The sequence below is a fragment of the Harmonia axyridis genome, chromosome 6, assembly GCF_914767665.1.
Source record: "Harmonia axyridis chromosome 6, icHarAxyr1.1, whole genome shotgun sequence".
Taxonomy (NCBI): Eukaryota; Metazoa; Arthropoda; class Insecta; order Coleoptera; family Coccinellidae; genus Harmonia; species Harmonia axyridis.
Window position 1 is genome coordinate 9,206,353 of NC_059506.1, and position 23,345 is coordinate 9,229,697.

Genomic DNA, 23,345 nt, shown 5'->3' on the forward strand with positions numbered 1-23,345 from the left:
AATGAAAGTTTTCAATGGATATTGGTGAAAGTGAAGAATATTACCTAGGTAGATCTTCTTATTAGCAAAAAATAAATAACTTCTGAAAGTTGGGAGATGGCTATCATAATAAGTAATGTGATAAAACTGATATCATAACTCAAATTTCATAGTTTTTTCGTATGGAATCAGCATTGATTGTGGTTCAATTAAAAAGCGTTTTGATGTAAAAATACTCACACTTTATTTTTTCACTCAAATAGCAGAAACCATGAAAAGAAGTACCTTAAAATTCAATATCTGACAATCTAATTAAAATCTGATAAAATTAAACTGGGGCGAAGACCCTTATTAAGGAGTCCAGTTTGGAGAATTCATTCTGGCGTGGCGAAAACTTGGGAATATTCAATGAATGCTGATATAATCAGTTGGTATTGACGTTGTTGGCTCAAAAATTAATTAAGAAGTTAATGAAGTCGCTCATTCAGTGCAAAAAGGCATAACTATTCCAGATGTTATTTCTGGAAGGCATAAGAGTTGAAATAGTAAGACTACTATTTCAACTCTTCTGCCTCTTCGAAGATAGACATCTTCGAATAAAATTGAATTCACTCATTTATAGAAAATTCCCACTTGGATCACTTTACTTCTATGAATTGTGCAAGAGTTTTTGATATATTACTACTACAGTACAGGTTGTTCTGGTTTTCCAACAAGAGGTTTCATTTTGGACAGCCCGCTAGGTGGACAGCTGACACTTTTGAAACTGCCATTTTTTGATTCAACACCTTCACACTTTTTCTGTGGAGTCATGTGAAATATGAGTTCTATGCTAATGCTTCACAATCTCTTCAGGACCCTAAAAATGGAGTTTGTTAAGTTATCGAGGACATACATTCGCAAATGTGCGAATTGGTCATGGAAAATTTCATGAAAATGACCTTAGCTGGGGCGGCTAGTTGGCTGTTATTGTTTTCCTTCGTTAATAGACCACCTTCCTCTTCACAATGAAATAAACATCCAATAATTTCTATTGAAATATATCTCTTTCAATAGCAAAATAGCTATATTTTCGAAATTGTTTCAGGAAAACAGAGTTCTAGATCTTAGTATCGGACAATCACACATAAAGTTGTTACTTTTGAATAAATTAGTTCAATATAACAAAAAATTCATTGTTCACCGTCTTTGTTAAACCCAAAATAAGTTAATCGTAGATCAGCATTGTTTTTAGGCAAAAAAAAACAAAGCAATATAGCACACCGTCAAAAGGGCACTCAAGTTACTTAGCTCTACTCATTGAAGATATGGTGCGGATACTCTAACGTAACAGCCAGAGCCAGCTCTAACGTTTCTGCCACCCTGGTGGCAAAAATATAAGTCAGCGCTCTTGCGGGTTTAGGATTCTGTACTGAGCCTAAGAGGGGTATTGGTGAATTTGAATTCAGAAATTCAGTGTGGAAAACTCCACACTCTTTTATGAAGTATTTTAGGTAAAGAAAAATCTATTATTCCTTTAACTTATTAAAACATTGCTTTGAAACGGGTTTCTACATCGTCATTTATTAAACATTCTGCTCTTTATTTGTCGACCGATTTTCCTTGTAATATCTTACTTAAATGTTAAACTAAGAAAATGAGATAAGCAACTGCAGATTGAAATTGCGTGTAGAGAATGATACAAAAAACCGAAAGCATGAGGTAAGTATATCCCGATTAGGGCTGGGAATCATGAATGAATGATTTGAATATTCGAATATTCATTGAATGATTCTTCGAATAATTGCATTTTGAATTATTCGAATATTCATGAATATTCGAATATTCAGTGAATAGTTGTGTATTCACTGAATAGTTGAATAATCAATGATTGCTTTTCTATTTATGAGTAATCAGTGAATAGTTGAGTATTCACTGATTATACAGTGAAAAGTTTCCTATTCAGTGATTAGTTGGATATTTATGAATCATTTGTGAAGTTACGAATGAAAGTTTGAATGATCACTTAACTCACTATTCAGAAATGATGAAAACAATGGCCTAGCTGCTGAGACACGTTAATTTAAATGAAAAAAAATAAATAAAACAGTTTTGTGATTTACTATGGACAAATCGTTTTATTAATATCGGAATTACTGGAAATTACATATAGTGAAATTGATAGATACAATTGAATTAAAATTATTCATTTAATAGTAAAAACGATCTAAAGAAAAAATAATAGAATTGGGATTTCATCAACGAAAAAATATAAAAATGGAATTTAAGATTCTAAAATATGAATTTAACAATAAAAAGTTCTAATAATAATATAAGATTCTACATTCGAAATCTAATGCCGTCTTTTTAATCGATTGCTTTCCGTATGCATTGCCATTTCTAGACATTACTCTATTTCAGTGGTCAAATATGGCTTGATTCTGAATTGCGAACCGACGAATCTTTCTATTCTTTCAAATCTGAGGTTTTAAAATGTACACACATTAACTGGAGTAACATAATTCTCTAACAAGACTAAATCAGTAAACAAAGTTCTTTGAAAATTTCACATAATTGAACACGAAGTGTATTCTTGAAGGATTTAATGTTCTCAAAATCCGCTTGATTATTCTTTTTGTACCTGTAGACCTGTTATGGGTCTATATAGATTGTATTGTCCCAGCAAATGTTTTACTGCGTCTATTTAAGGATCTATTGTATTTTGTACGTTTAAATGTAATGAACATAATTTCTGCATTTACCAAACGACAATTTGATTATTAAAATATGACAATTTTTTCGGTAAAACGTATACCAGAGTACTACTGAACTAGCGATAGCGCTGCCTTTTGCAAAATTCGATGATATTTCACTGAGCTTGACTTTTATTTATTTTTTTTGACGAACGTTCAATTACGTTACTGTGGAAATGATCACAATATGGTGAGAGACGAGACACCAAAACGATTATACCACGTCGTCAAGGGTGTGTTCACTCTTCAAAACGCTCGTATTTTATTGGTTCATTAAAACATGAGTTTAATCACTGAATATTGACTGAATATTCATTGAGTAATAATTGATTAATCATTGAATATTCAACGAATAGTTGAATATTCATGACTACTCAAGAATAATCAAGCATGAATATTTGTTTGAATGAATTATTCGGATAATCGAATAAATTTAACAATGATTATTCGAATGCAAAAAGGCCAAAGAGTTCCAGCCCTAATCCCGATGTTGAATGCAAAAACCATCGATGGAAAAGAAGGGACGACAAAGCGGATAGATAAAGGAAAATAATAAACCTTTGATATAGACATGTCTTAGTGCAATAAAAGTAATCATCTTGAAAGCGAATATAAACTCATAAAAAATCGTAAAAGGGTCCGATAATACCGTGCCGAGTTCAAAGAAGAGTACAATAAATATTGGTTAAGTTTTATAGAAATTAATTTTTTCATTTTGAAAATCTTGGGGAGGATAATTTTCCCAGTACTTTACAGTATTTATGTCCTTGACTACGACGTAGGTATTACATACTAAAATTGCAGCAAATCCCATTTATAGTTGTTCTGCCTCATCATCTGATCAAATAAGTATTGTGTATTGATATGCCTTCTAGAAAAACTCATCAAATAATCGTCCTCGTCAATATGATAATATTACACACATTAATGAATCATATTCAACATTTCTCTTGCTTCCTCCTCGGTTTTCTCGCAACTTGAAAAAATATAATTACAAAATTTCCCGGAACTGCGATATTAATCTTTTCTGACATATTGTCCCTTGAATTTTCCAGGACCGGAAAATTGCATTATCCATCAGATGTCTGTGGTCCATTATTCGAAGAGGAGCTTGAATTTTGGGGACTGGATGCGAACCAGGTGGAACCTTGTTGTTGGATGACATATACTCAGGTAAGTTGCCAGCGGCATAATTTTAATTTAAAAACGATTGATTGAATGAACTTATGGAAGCTTCTTGTTTGGAAAAAATTTTGAAGGATTGGAATAATCCACCATAACAACCCATTTGATTTATTGACGTATACATCCATTAAGTTTGTCAATTTGTGCCTTATAGAGTTCTCAAATGTTCACCGATTAACCCCTTGAAATACATAAATTGCAGATTATAACAGAAAAACTTGACAAAGGCACTGTTCAGAAATTTCAACCAATAAGGGACAATACAAATATTCTGTATATCATGAAATTGTCACCCGTTCCTGGTAATAAATAACATGTTGAATTTACATTATTTACATTGGTCCTTATTAGGTTGAAAGGTGTAACCAGTGGAAGACGGAAAAATAATAATAATAATAATAAAGGCCTTCATTTATAGAAATTATGATACAAAAAATGCAAAAGATTTGAGGGCGAGATTTAGTTCGCGCTGTCTCAGGTATTATAACTTGAAAATAAAACCTACTAAAAGTCCCGAGACCTCACGTCTATTTTTCCACCTAACCCTCTGTAATTGAACTAAACACAAGATAAAAAAAGAAAGAAAAATATGTTCGAACATAAGCCACTAACTTAAATCGAATGAGCTCACCAATGCAGCAAAACAAGCAAATCTTTGTAGAATATTCACTAGATACAGCCATAGCACAACAAAAAAAAAACAAAAATTAATAAATTTTCAAGATGTTGAGTTCAAAGGAACATAATATATCAGTTAGTTGGAATAATTTAATTGGTTTACTATAAATACAATGGGTCATTACAAGAGTTGTTTAATATGTGTAGTTTGAATTTATCTAAAGTTAAGCCCTTGTATTCAAATCCCAACCCATTCATAAGATACGGAACTTGATAGGAAAACGATCTAGTAAATAGCGCGGTGAAGTGTTTGGGAATAGAAATCGTGTCCTTTGAACGAATATTAACATTGTGGATTTCAAAACGAAACCTGATTTTATTAGTAAGCAACAAAGGTGAATTACGTCTGATTATATTGAAAAATAACGTGAGAGAGTGTAACTGCCTTCTATGTTCCATATTTAGCCAATCAGTGCATCTGAGACTGTATGTTACCGGTTCATACCTTCTGATCCCATGAATGAACCTCAAACATGAATTCTGTAAACCCTGGATTCGCTTCTCATCCACAACGGTCAAGCAGGGACCATAAACTACATCACAAAAGTTTAGATGAGAAAGAACCAGCGAGTCACAGAGAATTTTCTTATTATTACTGTTCAAGTATTTCCGACTCTGATACAGAAGTCTCAAACTCAAATAAGCTTTACTCAAGCACATCGAAATGTGCTTAGAAAATCTTAAATCTGTGTCCATAGTTAAGCCTAGGTTTCTTATATTTTCCTGAAAGTCGATCGTCTTCTCCCCCCAACACTATGGTACCGCCGAAATCCCGCAAAAATGCTCTTCTATCATTCTTACCACCGAAAAGAAGACATGTTGACTTACTGATGTTCAACTTCAAACAATGGTCTTGAGAAATTTCATGTATTCTACACAAGTCGAAATTCAGAGCACTTATAGCTTGCTCAGCCTCATCGGGTTTGAAAGAATATTTCAGCTGGCTGTCATCTGCATAAAAATACAACCTTGCTGAAAGGGAAATAAAAGCAAAACAACAAATATAAATAATGAAAAGCAGAGGTCCAAGAATGGAACCCTGCGGGGCTCCAGAAGTCAGGCTCACAAAAGAAGACAACACACCATCAATAAGTACCGCTTGGGATCGAGATCCGATATAACTCTCAACCAGCCTTATGGCCTCCCGAGAAAAACCAATATAATGAAGTATAGCCAACAAGACTTTGTGATTTATTGAGTCAAATAAAATAATTTCGAGGAAAAAACATTGAAAATTCGTTCAAATGAAGAAATTTTAGGAGTTTTTTACAAATTGAAGCAAAGCATATCAACGAACGAGATAACATGATTTATTCGAGGATTTATCAGGAATGAAACATTCTTCAAAACTGTTTATTCCATCATAAAATATTTCAAATTTCAAGGTTTAATTGCCGGAATCGAATAGTTGTTGAAATTGAGTTTGTTATTCGAAAGAACACTTATAGGTACATTAACATTGACTTGAAGAATGAAATGAGTCGAAACTGTAGTGCATAAGTTCTTATTGATTTCATTAGCACTGAAATTGCATTAGTGAAGATCGGGTGTTGCAAACCTTATCTTCAATGAAAAGGACGATGTATTGGATTAATGTCCAGCGACAATCCAAACGATGTGAAAGATATCTTAATTATGTGACATAGAAAATGTGTATGCATAATTCAGGAAAAGAATGCTGTAATCTTATATATTTCGGATGCTGAATTATATTTAAGAGTTCTAATATGCGCCATAAGCTCATGTTGATCCACCAGTCTGGGAAAAATTATTTATTTTTCAATCTGATTCTGTACTCTTGATCCTACTCTTCTGAAAAAGTCGTTTAAAACATTAGTAATTTCTTTTTTTCTGCTATGAAACTATAATTTCCGTTTGTTTCATTGTGTTGTCGAATGTTTTTCATTAATGTTATTCCTTACGTCATTTATTAGTTTTCAAGTTCGTCTTCATCATTTTTAGGTTTATCTGATTTTTATGTATAATAGTTAATTAAAGATATTTTCAATAATTTATTCATTTCATATCTATATTTTTTGTACAGGGTGGGCAAATTTCGATGTTTTAGCACTACAACTTTTAAACCAGAGGAGATAGACAAAATCTGATACCTCATTCTTGGTCTCTTTTTCTGAGAAACTAACAAGGGTAGTATTCATTTTTGGCCACCCTCTCTTGTTTTCGAGATATAAGCGAAAATTGGAAAAATGGCGATATCGAAAAACATTTATATCTCCGCTAATACTGATGATAGAGCTCTGGAATTAAAACATTATACAGGCACTATTTTACGTAGAATCCAGAGGCGTGCTCGTATTTTCAAAAGGGTTTTTAGTTACGACACTATGACCCAAAGTTATGTTTTTTTAAATGGGAACACTAGATTGATTCGAATTTTGTAGAAATTAGTGAAAAGCATAGAAATAATCAGATTGACGGAAGGACACTGCTCTTGTTATAGAAAGCTCAGTTTTTCTGTGCTCATCATCAGTTGGAACCATAGAAATAGGTCTTAGGTAAAAAAAAGTTTATGACCATTTTCTATTATTCATTTTAATACAAACCCTACTATTATATATATTTTTGGAATCAGGAAAAATTAAGCTGTCAGAAATTGCACAGAAATCTAGAGTTCCCATTAAAATAAACATAACTTTGGGTTATAGCTTCGTAAATAAAAACCCTTTCGAAAATACGAGCACGCCACTGGATTCTACGTAAAAAAGTGCCTGTATTATGTTTTAATTTCAGAGCTCTATCATCAATATTAGCGGAGATATAAATGATTTTCGATATCGCCATTTTTCCAATTTTCGCTTATAACTCGAAAACAAAAGAAGGTGGCCAAAAATGAATACTACCCTCGTTAGTTTCTCAGAAAAAGAGACCAAGAATGGGGTATCAGATTTTGTCTATCTCCTCTGGTGTGAAAGTTGTAGTGCTAAAACATCGAAATTTGCCCACCCTGTACATCACATCCTTCACGCTATGTTTTTCAATAAATAATTTTTTCATGAGACGAGAATCGATATTCGAAAATCACAGAGAATTTGATTATGGTTCTATAGGGTGACCTTCTTCACTATGCGCCTCCAACTGTGCCCTTTATACAATTTGAAGACATGCATGCGTGCATATCAAACCTTGCGCTTTCATTGTTGAATCCATCATTCAAATTCAAACGATGAGCGTTGCCATTCACCTGCATTCGTTATGGATCGTTACATAGGCATAATCTCCCATTGGAAGCAAACCATCCAACAATGGAAACCAGCAATACTTTCCGGATGTTAACGTAACATAATCGAATAATACGGCCTTCATCCAGAAACACCCTCACGTTTTCCATTCGACGCATTATTCACTTTTATTGCCGAACAGCTTAACTGGAACATAAAAAATTTCGAAAGCCGCCGTTCCTGATTTTCATTTCCCTCGTAAAAATTATCCTTTCTGATGCTCCCAACTTTACAGTGGGCTCCTCACGTGCGCCGCTCCCCTTTGTTCCAGTATCACGTTCTTGGCATTAATGAAAGGATGAGGTTAAAAAATATAACCCTCGCGGCCTCTAATAACAGTGAGCTGGGAAGGATGCCCAAATGTAAATGAAACGTGCAGGTTGATTGAACACAAGTAAACGAGTGAAAAGTCAGCTTTTGTAAAATATAATTGTTGTTTATTTTTCGAGTTATATAACTTCAAGTTGGCATTACTGTTCAAGATGGCGACCGATTTAACAGCTGTCAAGTGATTTATTCTCAATTTGGTTTGGCAATTCATCATGAATAGACTCACGCCTGAACAACGCTTGCAAATAGTGCAATTTTATTTCGAAAATAATGGTTCTGTGCGGAATACGTATCGCGCACTACGTCCATTTTATCGTCGACAAAATCGTTCATCAGAGCAGTTAATTCGATTAACCATGGAACGTTTTTGCACCACGTTTACTCTTATTGATAACGCTCATCCATTGAGACGCCGTAAAGAAGAAGCTATTGCTGCTGTAGAGCGTAGCATTGAGGAAGACCCGAATGAGTCTATCCGCCATCGGGCACCGAAATTGGATCTGTGTCCATTCACTTTATGGAAGATTTTGCGGAAAGATCTTGGATTGCGTGCTTACAAAATCCAACTCGTGCAAGAGTTGAAGCCAAACGATCATCAAGTAAGGCGTAGATTCGTCGAATGGGCCCAAAATGAGATTGCTGTTGTTCCCGATTTTCATAAGCGAATTTTGTTAAGCGATGAAGCGCACCTCTGGTTGAATGGCTACGTCAACAAACAAAACTGCCGCATTTGGAGTGAAGCTAATCCTCAAGTGTATGTCGAAACACCGTTAGATCCAGAAAAACTGACTGTTTGGTGCGCTTTATGGGCTGGTTGAATCATTGGTCCGTACATCTTCAAAACGATGATGGCCAGAACGTTACAGTCAATGGTGATGGGTATAGAGCTATTATTACTAACTTTTTCATTCCTGAATTGAACAACCATGATGTCCAGGAGCTGTGGTTCCAAAAAGACGGCGCAACATGTCACACAGCTTGTGTCACAATCGATTTATTGAAAGACACGTTTGTTGACCGCCTAATTTCACGTTTTGGACCTGTGAATTGGCCTCCAAGATCTTGTGATTTAACACCGGTAGACTACTTTCTGTGGGGCTATGTAAAGTCATTGGTCTATGCGGATAAGCCACAAACTCTTGACTATTTGGAAGACAACATTCGCCGTGTTATTGCCGATATACGGCCACAAATGTTGGAAGAAGTCATCGAAAATTGGACGTCCAGATTGGACTACATCCGAGCCAGCCGTGGCGATCATATGCCAGAAATCATATTTAACATGTAATTCCACAAGATTATCTTGTGGATAAATAAAATTCATGTCAATCGAATAATCAATCGTTGTTTTATTGAAATTTAAAGTTCTATAGCTCTAAAAAACAGCCTCTACTTGCCCTTGGAGAGTTGTAGTCAATGGAATCCAGTTAATTGAATTCAACTAAGTATTGAAATTTTAAAAATAATAGGACGAAAATGAATGAAAATAAATAAATTTCAACGGAGTTAAAGAATTCCATGGTCCAGTTGGTTTTTCATCTAACCTTTCACCCAAAACAGCGATAGACATCTTCAAAGGTTGAGAATCCAGGAACTTTTGAGCACTTGCGTAGAGCCTTCTGAATCCGATAATAAAGAAATAAATCGGTATTTAAACATCTTGTACTAAAATACTTTTTTCTCACGTGTTGATCCACCTACATGAGTGACAGAAAATTCGTTCACGCCTATTGATCATCTTTTCATCAAATAAGAAGACATTGATATTTTATCGGAATACGTTTATTCTTCGTTCTTGCATCACATGATCTCCATAAAAAAGAACAGAAAACACTGAATGAGATTCGAAATAAAAACAAAAGTAACCAACTTTCGTGAACGATCTTTTGAGGAACGAAGACTGGTCTGATGTTCTATGTGCGAAAGATGTCCAGACCGCTTATTCGTCATTTATTCATAAATTAAAGGAATATTTAAATGATTCAATTCATGTAGGCTGAATAGCTCCTTGAGAAAGAGGCAAAGCTGGATAACTGAAGGAATAATGATATCTATAAACAGAAGGGATCGACTAAAACGAGATATAAATTTTGATTATTCAGCCGATAAACATAGCCATTATAAACGATTCAGAAATATATTGGATGAGACAATAAAGAATGCAAAAACAACATATAATCGGCAAAAATTATATCAAGCAGGGAATTTTTCAAAAAAAATATGGAAAACACTAAACGATATATCTAACGTGAAATTGAAAAATAAAAAGAGAATAATCAATATACGATAGGATCAAAACAATGTTATTATCATTATTTTATCTATGATTTATCTAAACTATGTGGAAGATATCTTAATAATGTGACATAGTAAATGTGTATGCATATTTTAAGAAAAAAAAAATGCTGTCATCTTATCTATTTCGTATGTTGAATTATATTCAACAGTTTTAATATGCGCTATTAGCTTATTTTGACCCACCAGAGACAACAAAAATTTGATCTATAATATTCTCGGGGACAGATTATTTTTACTTAAATCTGATTCAATCAATCAATATACGACAGTATCTAAACAATGTTACTCAACATGAGGAAGTGGCAGATTTTTCAAACATTTTTTTTTAATATAGGAAAAAATATACAAAAAAAAATTGAAAAACAGATACCTTATAATCCTTACGCTAATCTTAACAGAAATATCTTGAGCTCAATTTACCTCAAACCAGTAACAAAAAACGACTTTATTCAACATAAGTAGATTAAAGGATTTTTCTTCACCTGGAAAAGATGAAATGAAGTCGAGAGCAATTGAAAATACTCATATAAACATAATAATAACTCACCTTGCATTCATCCTAAATTCTAGGCTTTTGTATTATCTAACTGCACTCCTTTAGAAGTTTGAAAGGTAAATAAAGGAGGAACGATAAAACCATTAAGTCGATTTCTCGTAATGAAACTTATTTACTTGTGCATATTGAATTATTCAAATTATATCATACTAAAGGGAGCTTTCTATTTATTTGATTCCTCGAAATATTTGGTTGTTTACTCTCATTGTTTATTTTGTATCATTTAATTGAAAACTGCTCATTAATGATGATGCAAATTCCTATATTGTTCCTTTCGAATTTAATCGGGTATATGGAGGGACCAAATCGAATTTGGGAATGAATTAGTTATCAGTGAGTCTGATCTTATTGTTTGAGATGACCAAAATTGAATAATTACAAATTTTTGACCGTATGATAGAAGGATCTATTCAGAGAACGAGCTCTCAAAAGTATTTCGATAATAGTCAGAAAAATTTGGTGAACTTATTTCAACCTATTTGAAAATGATGTAAGGAGAAGAGCAGATTGATGGTATAAGCATACAGAATAATAAACTGCCCCACAAAAGTTGAGAGAGTTCAAAAATTTTGTGACCGTTTCAAGAGTTGCCGATTTTTGTGCTCCAAATGTTCATTTATGAGAAATGAAATGTATATTTTCTAATAATATCTGAATGGTTTTTTGGCGAGTTGTTCTCAAGCCAAATTACGAAGTGCGCCTTTGTCCAGGGATTTCTGCCTTAGACACACCTTCTCACACCATCGTGGAGAAGTGACTCTGTTGGAACGCGACAATGTAGTTTGGCGTGAACAGCCATAGCGCTATCTGTGCCGACTACCTACTAGAGAAGGAGACACGCAGGTGTACTTAGGGGGGAGAGAGCGCATGCGTGCTGTGAAGGGGGAAATGCAAGGCTTGGCGTGGCATCGGCGCTAGTGTCCGATGAATAAGCCTGACGCCAGTAACCGTAATGTTGAGCGGGGCGAGTCGCCTCTTGCGTTCCAACGCTGCAACTTTCCGCCATCAAGTCATGGTCACCACTTTGGCGAGTCATTCTCGAGCCAAAATTTTCAAATTTTTGAGTAAACTGATTATGCACTACAAATACCGAACATAAATTTCCACATTTTACATAAAGATCTATCATATTAAAAAAATTTCTGAAGAAAAATTGAATGAAAACAGTCTCAAAATCTCTCAACTTCTGGAATATTTTTCATTGATGTGCTGAACCTTCTCCAAATTCAAAAATTCCTCCACATCTTCCAATTCCTTCATTATAACCATTACATTTCATAAAAATACCAGAAGTTCAAAGAACTCAACTCATAAAAGTGAGTTGAATGCTCATTAATGAATATTTCCTTATGATTTTTGATGATTCTCATTTGACAAAAATTTATAACATAAAAGGCAAAGGTATATATAAAAGATAAATGGCGAAAAGATGCTCGGAACCTTGAAAACAGCAGATTAGATTTAATGAACTATGTTGTGTTCTTCAAACACGGAGTTCTACCTGTTTTAAGATATCTTTCCATGAGGATTCTCCCTGATTAATGACACAAAATAATAAATTTGATTTTACAATTTCAATGCTACGAGATATTCAAGGAATATGCATCTAATATGTGTGTATTCACCTCATATGTATATTTATGAATATCAAAAGTTGCGAGTAGACATTAATTGGTAGAAGATGGAACCTTCTTACTAAGTGCCTACATCAGAGAATTTCGTCAGGGCCTCCTTGCAAGGAGCATTAAATAAATCAAATAGGATTTAAACTAATTCAATATACATAATATCTAAAACGAACTGACATGGAATACTCAAGAACGTTTTAAGATCCGAAATCTTTCCAGTTATATCTCTTTGAACATGAATAAACGAACTGCTTTGACACGACAACTCAAACTTTGAAATATTTGGAGCTAACAGCAAAATTAGGGGGATAATATACTGTAGATTTTCTTGGAAATTGCAAAAGGAGTTGTATCGCTCGCAACTCATTATTATGGAATTTTTCGTGTAATCGCTTCATGACTGGCGATGAATACAATGTTCAATGCCTTCTCGCGTTTGCCTCCATTGTTTGGCAATAAAAGGGAGCACACTGTCTGAAAAATTCGTTCAGGCGCTGTTTTCGTAACACAATACACTGTAAATAGGTCTAGTCATTCTTTAAGAGATCAGTTGTTTGTCCTCAAATATTTGTTGATAAGATTTCCTGCAGAGATAATGAAAAACACGGCAAGTTTCACAAAACGGTTTGTTGTTTCTTCGATCTCACACGACATAACATCCTGTTATCCTACCTTTTTTGAACCTCAGGTTATTAGCCTCGTAATTCAAAAAAATATTGTGGAACCTTTATAACTTTCAGAATATGAATTTGTGGAGGTACATGAAATATTTAATATTATTATATAAGTACAAATTCGAAATCGTTTTCTTTTATATAATATCATTCAATTGTTATGATTTTTAATTTCCATCAGAAAAATTGCCTTGAACGGTTCGAAGCATTGAGGCACTCCAATGAATACTCCACCATGAAGTTTAACCGAATTTTGAGATGGATATCAAAATTATGACGGCATTATGCCAAAACCTTCAGTATGTGATATATCTTTTTGATTTATACTTTCCTGTCTAGAAATACATAGGCGTACAACTTTGCTTACTCCGTTTTTTCCCGAAATTCGAAGCTTTATTGTAAAAAAACTGGTTATACATTTATGATTCAAAGTATTGTCCATCGCTGGTCTTTACTTTCTCTCATCTTTCGGGCAGCGAACGAATCCCGCGTTGAAAAAACTGGTCATCTTTTGAAGCGATCTATGAATCGATCCAATTTTCTACTTCTTCATATCCTGAATTTCTGGTCAGCCAGGTCGTTGGCTATTGATCGAAACAAGTGATATTCCAAGAGAACTACGTCTGAAGAATACGGCAAGTGGGGTAGGACTCAAATTTCAACATTTCGCAACATGAGGTCGAGCATTGTCATGCTGTAAAATCACGTTATCATGTCTCTCATTGTATTGCGACCGTTTGTCTATCAATGCTAGGCTCAAACGCATTAATTGCCTTACCATAGGTATTTGAGAGCCGCAGCCGCAGATTTCTTCATGTAAAAGCAGAAAATTAAGACCTCCCACAAATATTGAAAATTTAGCTCGTAAGCTGACATTTTTGATCGAAAATAACTTTATGATGCAGACACAAATCGACTAATATTTCGATGGCATTATGATTACCAATACACAGGCTTATTGTTTGATATCTATGATCTATTTATTTCGACTAGCACTTGACGCTGCATCCATCTATTGCAAAACGGCGGAAGCAGAGTTGTTCACCTCATACAACTCCTACTGACCAAATAAATGAATATACTGCATATCTAAACAAAAATAAAGACAGACGTATGCTTAGGAATTTATGTATCTCTTAACACAATGTTTCCTTATCAGTGTTTTCAAAAAACTTACTAAATTAAGAAACTTTTAACTTGTATATTCATTTCCCCCCACTTGAATTTGAAGATACCGTAGGCTAACTGGAAGAAATTAATTCTTTAGTAGGATATACATGGGATGGAAAAATGTCAACATGTAGTTCTTCTCTTTTACTTTTCTATGAAATGTATATACAAATTAACATTTACAAGTGAAATAAATAATCTAAATGATATGATGACAGATTAAGCCAAGGCCGTCGCTAGCCAAATTGCCGCCCTAGGCGGAGACCCATTTTGCCGCCCTAACAGAAGCCAACTCTTCAGAATGCTAAAAATTGATATTGGATAATTGGGGTCCAGCGCCTGCTCAAGCGCAAGTTCTATTTTTATGGATTCTAATTTTAATTCAATAGATGATTTAGGATAAGTGGATTGTAATAAACAATAAACAGGCTCAACTGAATTCAAATGAACAAATTATAAATAATATATGAATTGAGTTCAGGCTTCAGATCCTTTTTTTGATATGATGAATATTCATTCACGATGCAAAGATTAGTAAATTTGATTTAAAAAAATCATCAGTGAAATTCGTTTGAATTAAAAAATTCATTCAATTCGTTCTTCCAGTAAATGTAGATAATGCCGCTCTCCATTATTTGCCGCCCCTTTAGAGAGGGCCCTGCAGTTTCAGGTTCCTAGCTAGTTTCGATTTCAGAAAAAGCTTGAAAATTTGTTCTTTTTTGTTCAAGATTATCGAGTAAAACAATCGGATGATGCGGATAAACCATTATCTAATTCGAATGCGCTCACGCCCAACACTAGTTAATATGATATAAAAAATGAAGAATATTATTAAATAATGAAATGTGGTATGAAATAATAAAACTTCTTATATTTCTTGAGAAGTATCAGTTGGAAGTGATGGAATGGAATCGTTTTCTTATATTTTGCATTCCATTCTGAGGAATCAAGATTCTGATTAGGGAATTGAAAAGAAAATAATCCAGATCCCCAAGTTGCAATGAAATTCGGCTACATAAAGGGAACGCCGACATGCCTGATGAGTGCATGTGTTTTTTTAGCGTCAATAGCTCGTAAACAGCACTATAAGAGGATCACGCCACAACTAGATATTTATGAGTATAATGTTTAATGCGGACCTTTTATATTTTTGATGTTATTTAAATTTGTGGGTATTCGTTCCTGTTGTTGCTGACTGAATCAAATCTCATTTGGTACTTTGAATTTCTACACATGTGATTTTTGTTGATGCATGATATGCCGGCCTTGAATTTCACCGCCCTAGGCGACCGCCTACACTGCCTACCCACTAGCGACGGCCCTGGATTGAGCTATACTTCAGCAGTGATAAAAGTTCGTTTGTCTTTCATTATACATATATTGAATGATTTTGAGGAATATAAACTGAACGAGAGTTCAATTTTCACGAAGGTATTTTTGAACTGTGGATTCCTTATAGAGGACTTACATTCTAACATTATTTGATTATGAGAGCTATACCCTGCCGAATCCGCTACTTCAGATTTACTCTCCCATATTTCCTTATGACCATAATATTTCTTTTCATCTTTATATGATTCTAATAGATTCAGTACATGTTTTTTGAGAATTCTGCAAAATCTAAAATCCTCCTAGTCGTTTCATAGAAAAAGCCTAGTATCCAAGATTCAGTTTCATATAAAAGGATAGGTTCACACAAATTTCATTATGATTACCTATCTTTCAATAATAAGAATAGTGAATATGAACGATCTAACGTATGATTTCTTCTTCAGCACAGAGACACCCAAGAAACACTTGCAGTATTGGATCGACTGGATTTAGATACAGAAAAACCAAGCGACGAAGAAGTAGCCAGGAAATTCGGATTTGAAGAGGATTACTTCAAAGGTACCCTGTCATGGTGGCAGCATTTGAAACCGAAATTGTGGTCATTATTCGACGAGCCATACTCTTCAACAGCAGCGAAGGTATGAATCAAATCGTATCGAAAATAATTTGTGGTTGAAAAAAACTCAACAAAATAATTAATTATTGTTATTTGGCGTTATGGGTGGTAAGAATTCGAAAATAATAGAAGTATTGTATATTTATGAAAAACTATTTGCAACATCTCATTGGTAATTGTTGCAAACTAATAAGTAATATTCGCTGATATTCAGATATTTAAACATCAGAAATTCAACGCTTCATGAGTTAATGGGATTTTTATGAAAAAAATTGTAACGGTCAGGACTCACATTGTTTCGAATATTTTTTGCAGAAAAGGTATTTTTTGAAAAAAACTTGGTCATTTTTAATTCTCAAATACGTAGTATTATTACACTGTTTTTGGTTTCAACCAAAAATGTACAGAGAGTTCATCAGAAGATCTTGAACTTGGACAATTGAAATTAATCAAAACTCAATATTTCTAAATCAGAACTTAAATCTCTAATTATTTCAGTCAATTCTACGTATAAAAAGAGAAAGGTTTACTGAAGCAAATTCTTTACCTGAAATGAATACGTTAAGAGTTATCGTGGAAAAATTTCAAATGAGGAAAAACAGCAATTTTTAACTGTATGGGCTACACCACATAGTCTGTGACCGAGTTTGTGACTTTCGGAAAACATAGAAAGAAACGGAGAGTCAATGTTTCGATAACTTAATTCGACATTTCATGAATTGTGATCATAAAATAGATAGATATACATATAGTTGGTCTTTATTTGCAGATCATTATCATAAAAGGGCGAAGTCTAGCAAGCTATTCAACTCAATCCCTAATACACAATAAATTTTTAAAACTTAAAAAACAATGAAAATTCATTTTCAGAACGTGCAATATGGGTGTGACTAAGATATGTTCATATTTATCATACAATGTGGACACCATAACATAATCAATACAAGTCACATAACAGATTGAATATGTATTAACCATCATTGACCCTATTATTACACATCAGAAAGTGTTTGACTTTAGTTCGGAACAGGAAGATTCTTGTAATCAAGTGTAAATCCATTCTAAAACTTGTAGAGCATTGTACACCAATGATTTCTGAAACAACGTTGTGCTATATTTTGGCAGGTGAAGACTATCATGATCTCTCAGGTGGTGGTTTTCCGATAGTTGACTTCTCATAATGAAATGTTTCCTAAGATATCCGGGTAAGCCGGTGAGTTAAGGTGCTATGCGTAAGTATCAGAACACCAACACTTCGACTGCTCATTTTGAGCCATCTCAATCAACTGATATAATCAGCAATACCGCGCGACTATGTACTTGGAAAAATTGAGAACAAAATGACAACATCTATTCTGCAACTTTTGGACTCGAGAGCGATCGAAACTATCAAAAAAAGTCCCATATACATAAATTCCATAATTAAAACTAGAAAGCACATAGGCGCTTGTGAAGATTCGCATCCAGAACTTTCCTATTGACATACAGGAGCTTTTAGTGCAAAATACGATCGTTGAAGAAGTTTATTGACGTGCAGAGTGCATTTCAATTTATTATCTACTTATCACTCTCAAATTCCTACTATTATTAACTTTTACAAGTTCTTCGTCGCCCACGCAAATTCTCAAGGAATTATTGAGCTGATTTGTGGAATTTGATGGACCAAATATCATGTATTGACACTCATAAGAATTAAGTTCTAAGTTGTGTTCCCTAGACCAAGTCAGTGTTTATCTTAGTCATTGCATTCAAGTAGTCAGCTGGCTTGAAAGCTAAATAAATTTGAGTATTTTCGGCAAAGCAATGTAATTGGGAGTATTGAAAATATCTGCTGTATATAATATAAATAAAAGAAGTCTCAATATTGAGCCCTGTGCTTCCCCAGCTCTTATTCCAAATTGGTCAGAGAGCTTAAAATCCACCTTCACTATTTGGTTTTCTCTTAGTAAGGTAACCACTAAATACCTCAATCGCGCTCACTTCCTCTTTAGTTTCGCTAAAAGTAGCTGATGATCAATAGTATCAAAAGCTTTGCTGAAGTCTAGCAGTACAAGAGCCACTGCAATTCTTTATACTTGAATGCCGAAAGTCAAAGTCTATGTTATTTGCACCAAATCATCTTCGAACGAGACTCCGCTGCCTTGATTTATTTATTGATGGTGATCGTTTGAAATTTGTTCATGTGTCTAGAAACCTTGGTGTGATGCTCGATGATCGTCTCTCATCTGATGATCATGTGAAACTATTGCTTCGACGTTCTTTCAGTGCGTTGAAGCTGATTTATAGGAATAGACACTGTCTTACTACCAAAACGAAGACTCTCCTATGTGATACATTAGTGTTATCTCTTATCTCAATTCAACTTTTGCGACGTATTATATTGCCATTTTTATCATATAGAAATGTGAGAAGAATTCAAATGGTTCAGAATTCGTGTCTTTGTTTCATTTGTGGTATCAGAAGACGGGAACGGATCTCTCAAAAAATAAAAGAGATTGGCTGGCTGGACATGGATGCTCCCGGAAGGCTGCACTGTGCGTGCATGTTCCATAAGATAGTACTCAAAAGAACTCCTGCATACCGATATAACAAAATCACATTTAGGACTGACGTTCATAATTTCAGGACATTCAGACAATTTTTCAATTCTGCGAAAAGGCAAGCTTCGGACTAGTAATTCGGAGGTTGCGGGTTCGAAACCCGCTTGGGGAGGTACTTTTTCCAGAATTGAAAAATTGTCTGAACGCCGTAAAATTAATTTAATATGTGAATATATATACGGTAAACTATTATTTATCTATTTATCCCGGGCTCGGTAGGTCGGTTGGTCGGAAGATTCAGATACCTGAATCGAGCTGAAGTCGCGAAATGTCGACGATGCGAGAGGAAAGGTTAGGTGAATCATGATGATCACTGACGTTGTTATTATTATGTTCTTTCCATCAATTTATCTTTCCTCAACCCTTGCGAATTGTATATATATTTCGTAAGGCATATTAACACTCAATTCTGGGATTAGTTGTTCCTCATTGCGGAGAATCTTCAACTTCCTCGGTAGCTCAAAGGCGAGAGCTTCGTACTAGTAATTCGGAGGTTGTGGGTTCGAAAACCGCTCGGGGAGGTTCTTTTCCATAATTGAAAAATTGTGTGAATGCCGTGAAATTAATCTAATATTATTTTTTGTTCACGGAAACAAAGGCCAGAAAGTTTTTAAATCTCGATATCAGCACACAGTATTATCTCGTATAGTTGGAAAAAGTGAAAAAGTTTTGGTTACACGAAACCTCGAACATAATAAGATACTTAATATATTCTTCACGCTACGAGTCTTCCATTCATCTTCAGATATCAATGCCATAAATAACAGACGAAACCCTTTCGCCACGTCCAAATACCTACAGGTTGGAGTCAGACGCTGAATAGTAAATGAGCAACTGAGAATTCAAAAAGCACCGTAACTGCCATCATAGAGTGAGTTATTTCTATTTCACAGTTTTGAGTATCCCAAAATCTCATAAAGCAATTTTCGATTTGAAATTTTAAGGAAATCAAGGAACTCAGATAAGCACAAAATGGGGCTCACCTTGTGTTATGCTGTTCGTTGTGATCTCAGCCTACCTCGTAAGCTAAAATAAGAGCTAACAAAGTTTCAATCATTCCGAAGTACACCAAATGATCATATCGAATTCGAATTACGTTTGAACAAAATGGAGAAAACAATTCGACTAAATACAATTATTGTTAGAAACATTAGATGTAACAAAATAATAACAACGCGAACCTCAAAAATCGATATTTCATTAAATGCATGAAGTATTTGGAAGTATTATGACCTTTCAAATCTACAAAGCACATCTTCTGCAACGACCAAGACCCTGTCACAAATTTAAAATATCGCGCCATTATTCTCCAAATTTTCTTAGGATGATATGACGACATATTTCATGATATTTTGAATTAGTAATGATATTTTTGTAGTTCAAATAATGTTTGAAAAAAAATGCATGATTTGTAATTCTGCTAATAGAAATTTCGGATAATAATCATTCGGTACCAGTTTACAAGGACAAGCTATAAATTTGTAAATTGTATTAAGAAACAAAAAAATTTATCTGTCTCTATTTTAATTTATGTATTCAATTTATTAATTGTACAGTTTTATCAAATTTATTTTTGTTCTTGTTGGTTTCAATATTTTGTCAGATGGAATTGTATTATTATTAGACCTTAGACCAATAAACTATCTATCCAAAATACATATATATCGCATAGTGAATGTTTGACAGAATATTGACAAAAATTTGATATTTTATAAAGAAAACACCGTTCAAACAAAAAGATTTTGAAATCTACTTTCACGTGAAACAATCTGAATTATTTATTGAAAACAAAAGTTTAAAGCTTGAGAAGTCGGAGGCGTCAATATTCGAGAGTTTAAAATTCACATTCAACTAGTTCAATAAGTGGTGTAAAAAAACAACAAGGAAACTAAAGCAATTAATTCCATCCATACATCATTGAATTAAATCGTTAAATCATTTCAATATAACATTTCCACTCAAGAGTACTGAATACAAAAGAAAGAAAACATACTCATATCTTTCATAAGTCGATAATTGACTGAATTGTCATCTACAACACCAGAAAGATGAAAATAATTGAAATGATTAATACGAATTGAAATTATCAATACGAATCGCTCAGTAACCTGACCTCTCAAAATAACTACGTACTTCAACTTGTCGAAATCAATAACCAATAATACTAAACTCATCAATCTTAATCTACCTATTTCTAGGCGAAGAGAATATTCTCAGAGAAGGAGGACGATTAAGACATTCTGAATTAAAAGCACATCAATTCTTCTAAGGGTCATACATTCATAAAAATGATTGTACAGGACGAATAATCCAAGCATACTCAAGAGTTCAAAATCTACTCTTCCTAATAAAACTAATTTACTGACAAATTGAAGGTGAAAACTTGGTCGAACGAGTAGTGAAGTCTTGTATAATATGTTTTAGGATGAACCCCGTGGCAGATAAATTTATCATGTGAGATTATTCACGCGACAGTCCCTACACGTAAACCATTTTCAAAATATGGAGTAGACTTGGTCGCACCTAAAGTTTCTCTAAGAAAGAGGTATCAATTCGAATAGATCATTATCTGGGAAGCTCTAACATTTGAAGATGTAATTTTTTGACATTTGACAAGTTAAAACTATGCTATTAATAAAATGTAAGAATATATGATTCAGTGATCCGGCGAGGTAAGAGGGCAAACAGTACGTACTCCGATAGAGAAATGTACGGAGTATAATGTCCCAATCCACATGGCTTCCATAGACTACCAGAAGGTGTTCGACTCTATCGAAACCTGGGCAGTGGTAGGGGCGATGAACAGATCCCACGTAGATCACAGATATACCAACTTACTCCGATACATCTCAGAATGCTATTTTACATGTGAAAATTAACGAAGATTGGACCACTGGAAAGATGACCGTAAGAAGAGGCGTTTGACAGGGTGACACAATATCACCTAAGTTGTTCACTTTGGTTCTAGAGGACTTGTTCAAATGTTGATCATGGGAACGTAGGAGTATCGATATAGATGGAATGCGTCTCAACCACCTTCGATTTGCTGATGATATCGTTCTGTTCAGCAACGACCCAGCTGAACTGGCAGCGATGATCCAAGAACTCAAAAATGCTTCCCAAGCTGTGGGCCTTAAAAGGAACCTTCAAAAAACCAAACTTATGAGCCCAGACAATATAAATGTCTCCATCGATAATCATTATCTGGAAGTAGTTAGGGAGTATTTCTATATCTGGGATACAGTATTCAGCTTAGAAAGGGAAACCAAACATCAGAGACCACAAGAAGAATCAATCTTACTAGAATGGCATTTGGAAAACTTGTTTACATCCTTCGCAACCCGGATATCCCAATAAATCTAAAAGAGAAAGTTAACGATATGTGCATCCTCCCAGTGACAACATACGGACTCGAGACGGTGACACTTACCGTAGGCAGTGCCATTGGTCTGAGGGTTTGTTAAAGAGCAATAGAGAAAACAATGCTTGGATTGAGTCTGAGAGACAGGATTAGAAATGAGGAGATAAGAAGAAGAACAAAAGTCTATCATGTTATCGAGCGCATAGTTAATTCACAGTGGCGTTGGGCAGGACACGTTGCCAGAAACAATGATAAATGGACCAAAGTACTGTTACAGTAGCGTCCAAGAATGTCAAAAAGAAGCGTAGGGCGTCCACAGGCGAGATGATATCCAACGACATGCGGGAAAAAACTACATTCAAACCACCCAGCAAAGGTTGACATGGAAGTCTTTGGAAGAGGCCTATGTCCAGGAGTGGATATCTAGGAGGCTCAAAAACAAAAAAAGAAGAAGAAGAGGGCGATTTAAATATTCTATTACATACCATATAGTGCGTTTTCACTTTAAATACAGTAATTACGCTATTCGAATCGCTTTTCTGTTTCACTATATTTTCACCGTGAAACACTTTTAATTAAGTAATCTTGAAATAGGTACCTTCTCGGCCAGCAAGAGAAATGCTATTGAAAAATTTGAGCTGTTGAGACAATTTAGTGATGTGAAGATTCGAAACCATGTTCGTCGCTCAAGAATAACTGAGGATATTGTTACTGTAGAGTGTAGCGTATAGTGTTGACAAAAACTCAGGTTCGTCGATTCTTTATCGATCTTGGGCCTTGTGCATGGCACTAACGAAATTATACCTACGTTATTGTTCATATGCAGAATTATCGCATTTGAAGCTTGGAAAATTCGTGAATGATTGTTAAAACCTCTTCATTATCAACGTTTCATAGTTCCCATAAACATGGACAAATAATCATTTTATATGGATGTACGGATTATATTGTTAGTGAACAAAGATTA

At 34.4% G+C, this 23,345-nt stretch overlaps 1 protein-coding gene across 3 annotated transcripts in view; it reads left to right on the forward strand.

Moving 5' to 3' along the window:
- The window catches only part of LOC123682870 (potassium voltage-gated channel protein Shaw), a 300,148-nt gene that overhangs the window by 200,186 nt on the left and 76,617 nt on the right, over nucleotides 1-23,345 (forward strand). For all 3 annotated transcript variants that reach the window (XM_045621678.1, XM_045621677.1, XM_045621676.1), the window contains exons 4-5: nucleotides 3,767-3,884; nucleotides 16,245-16,439. In XM_045621678.1, the coding sequence (XP_045477634.1) occupies nucleotides 3,767-3,884; nucleotides 16,245-16,439 (313 nt within the window). The remainder of the gene's footprint in view (nucleotides 1-3,766; nucleotides 3,885-16,244; nucleotides 16,440-23,345) is intronic.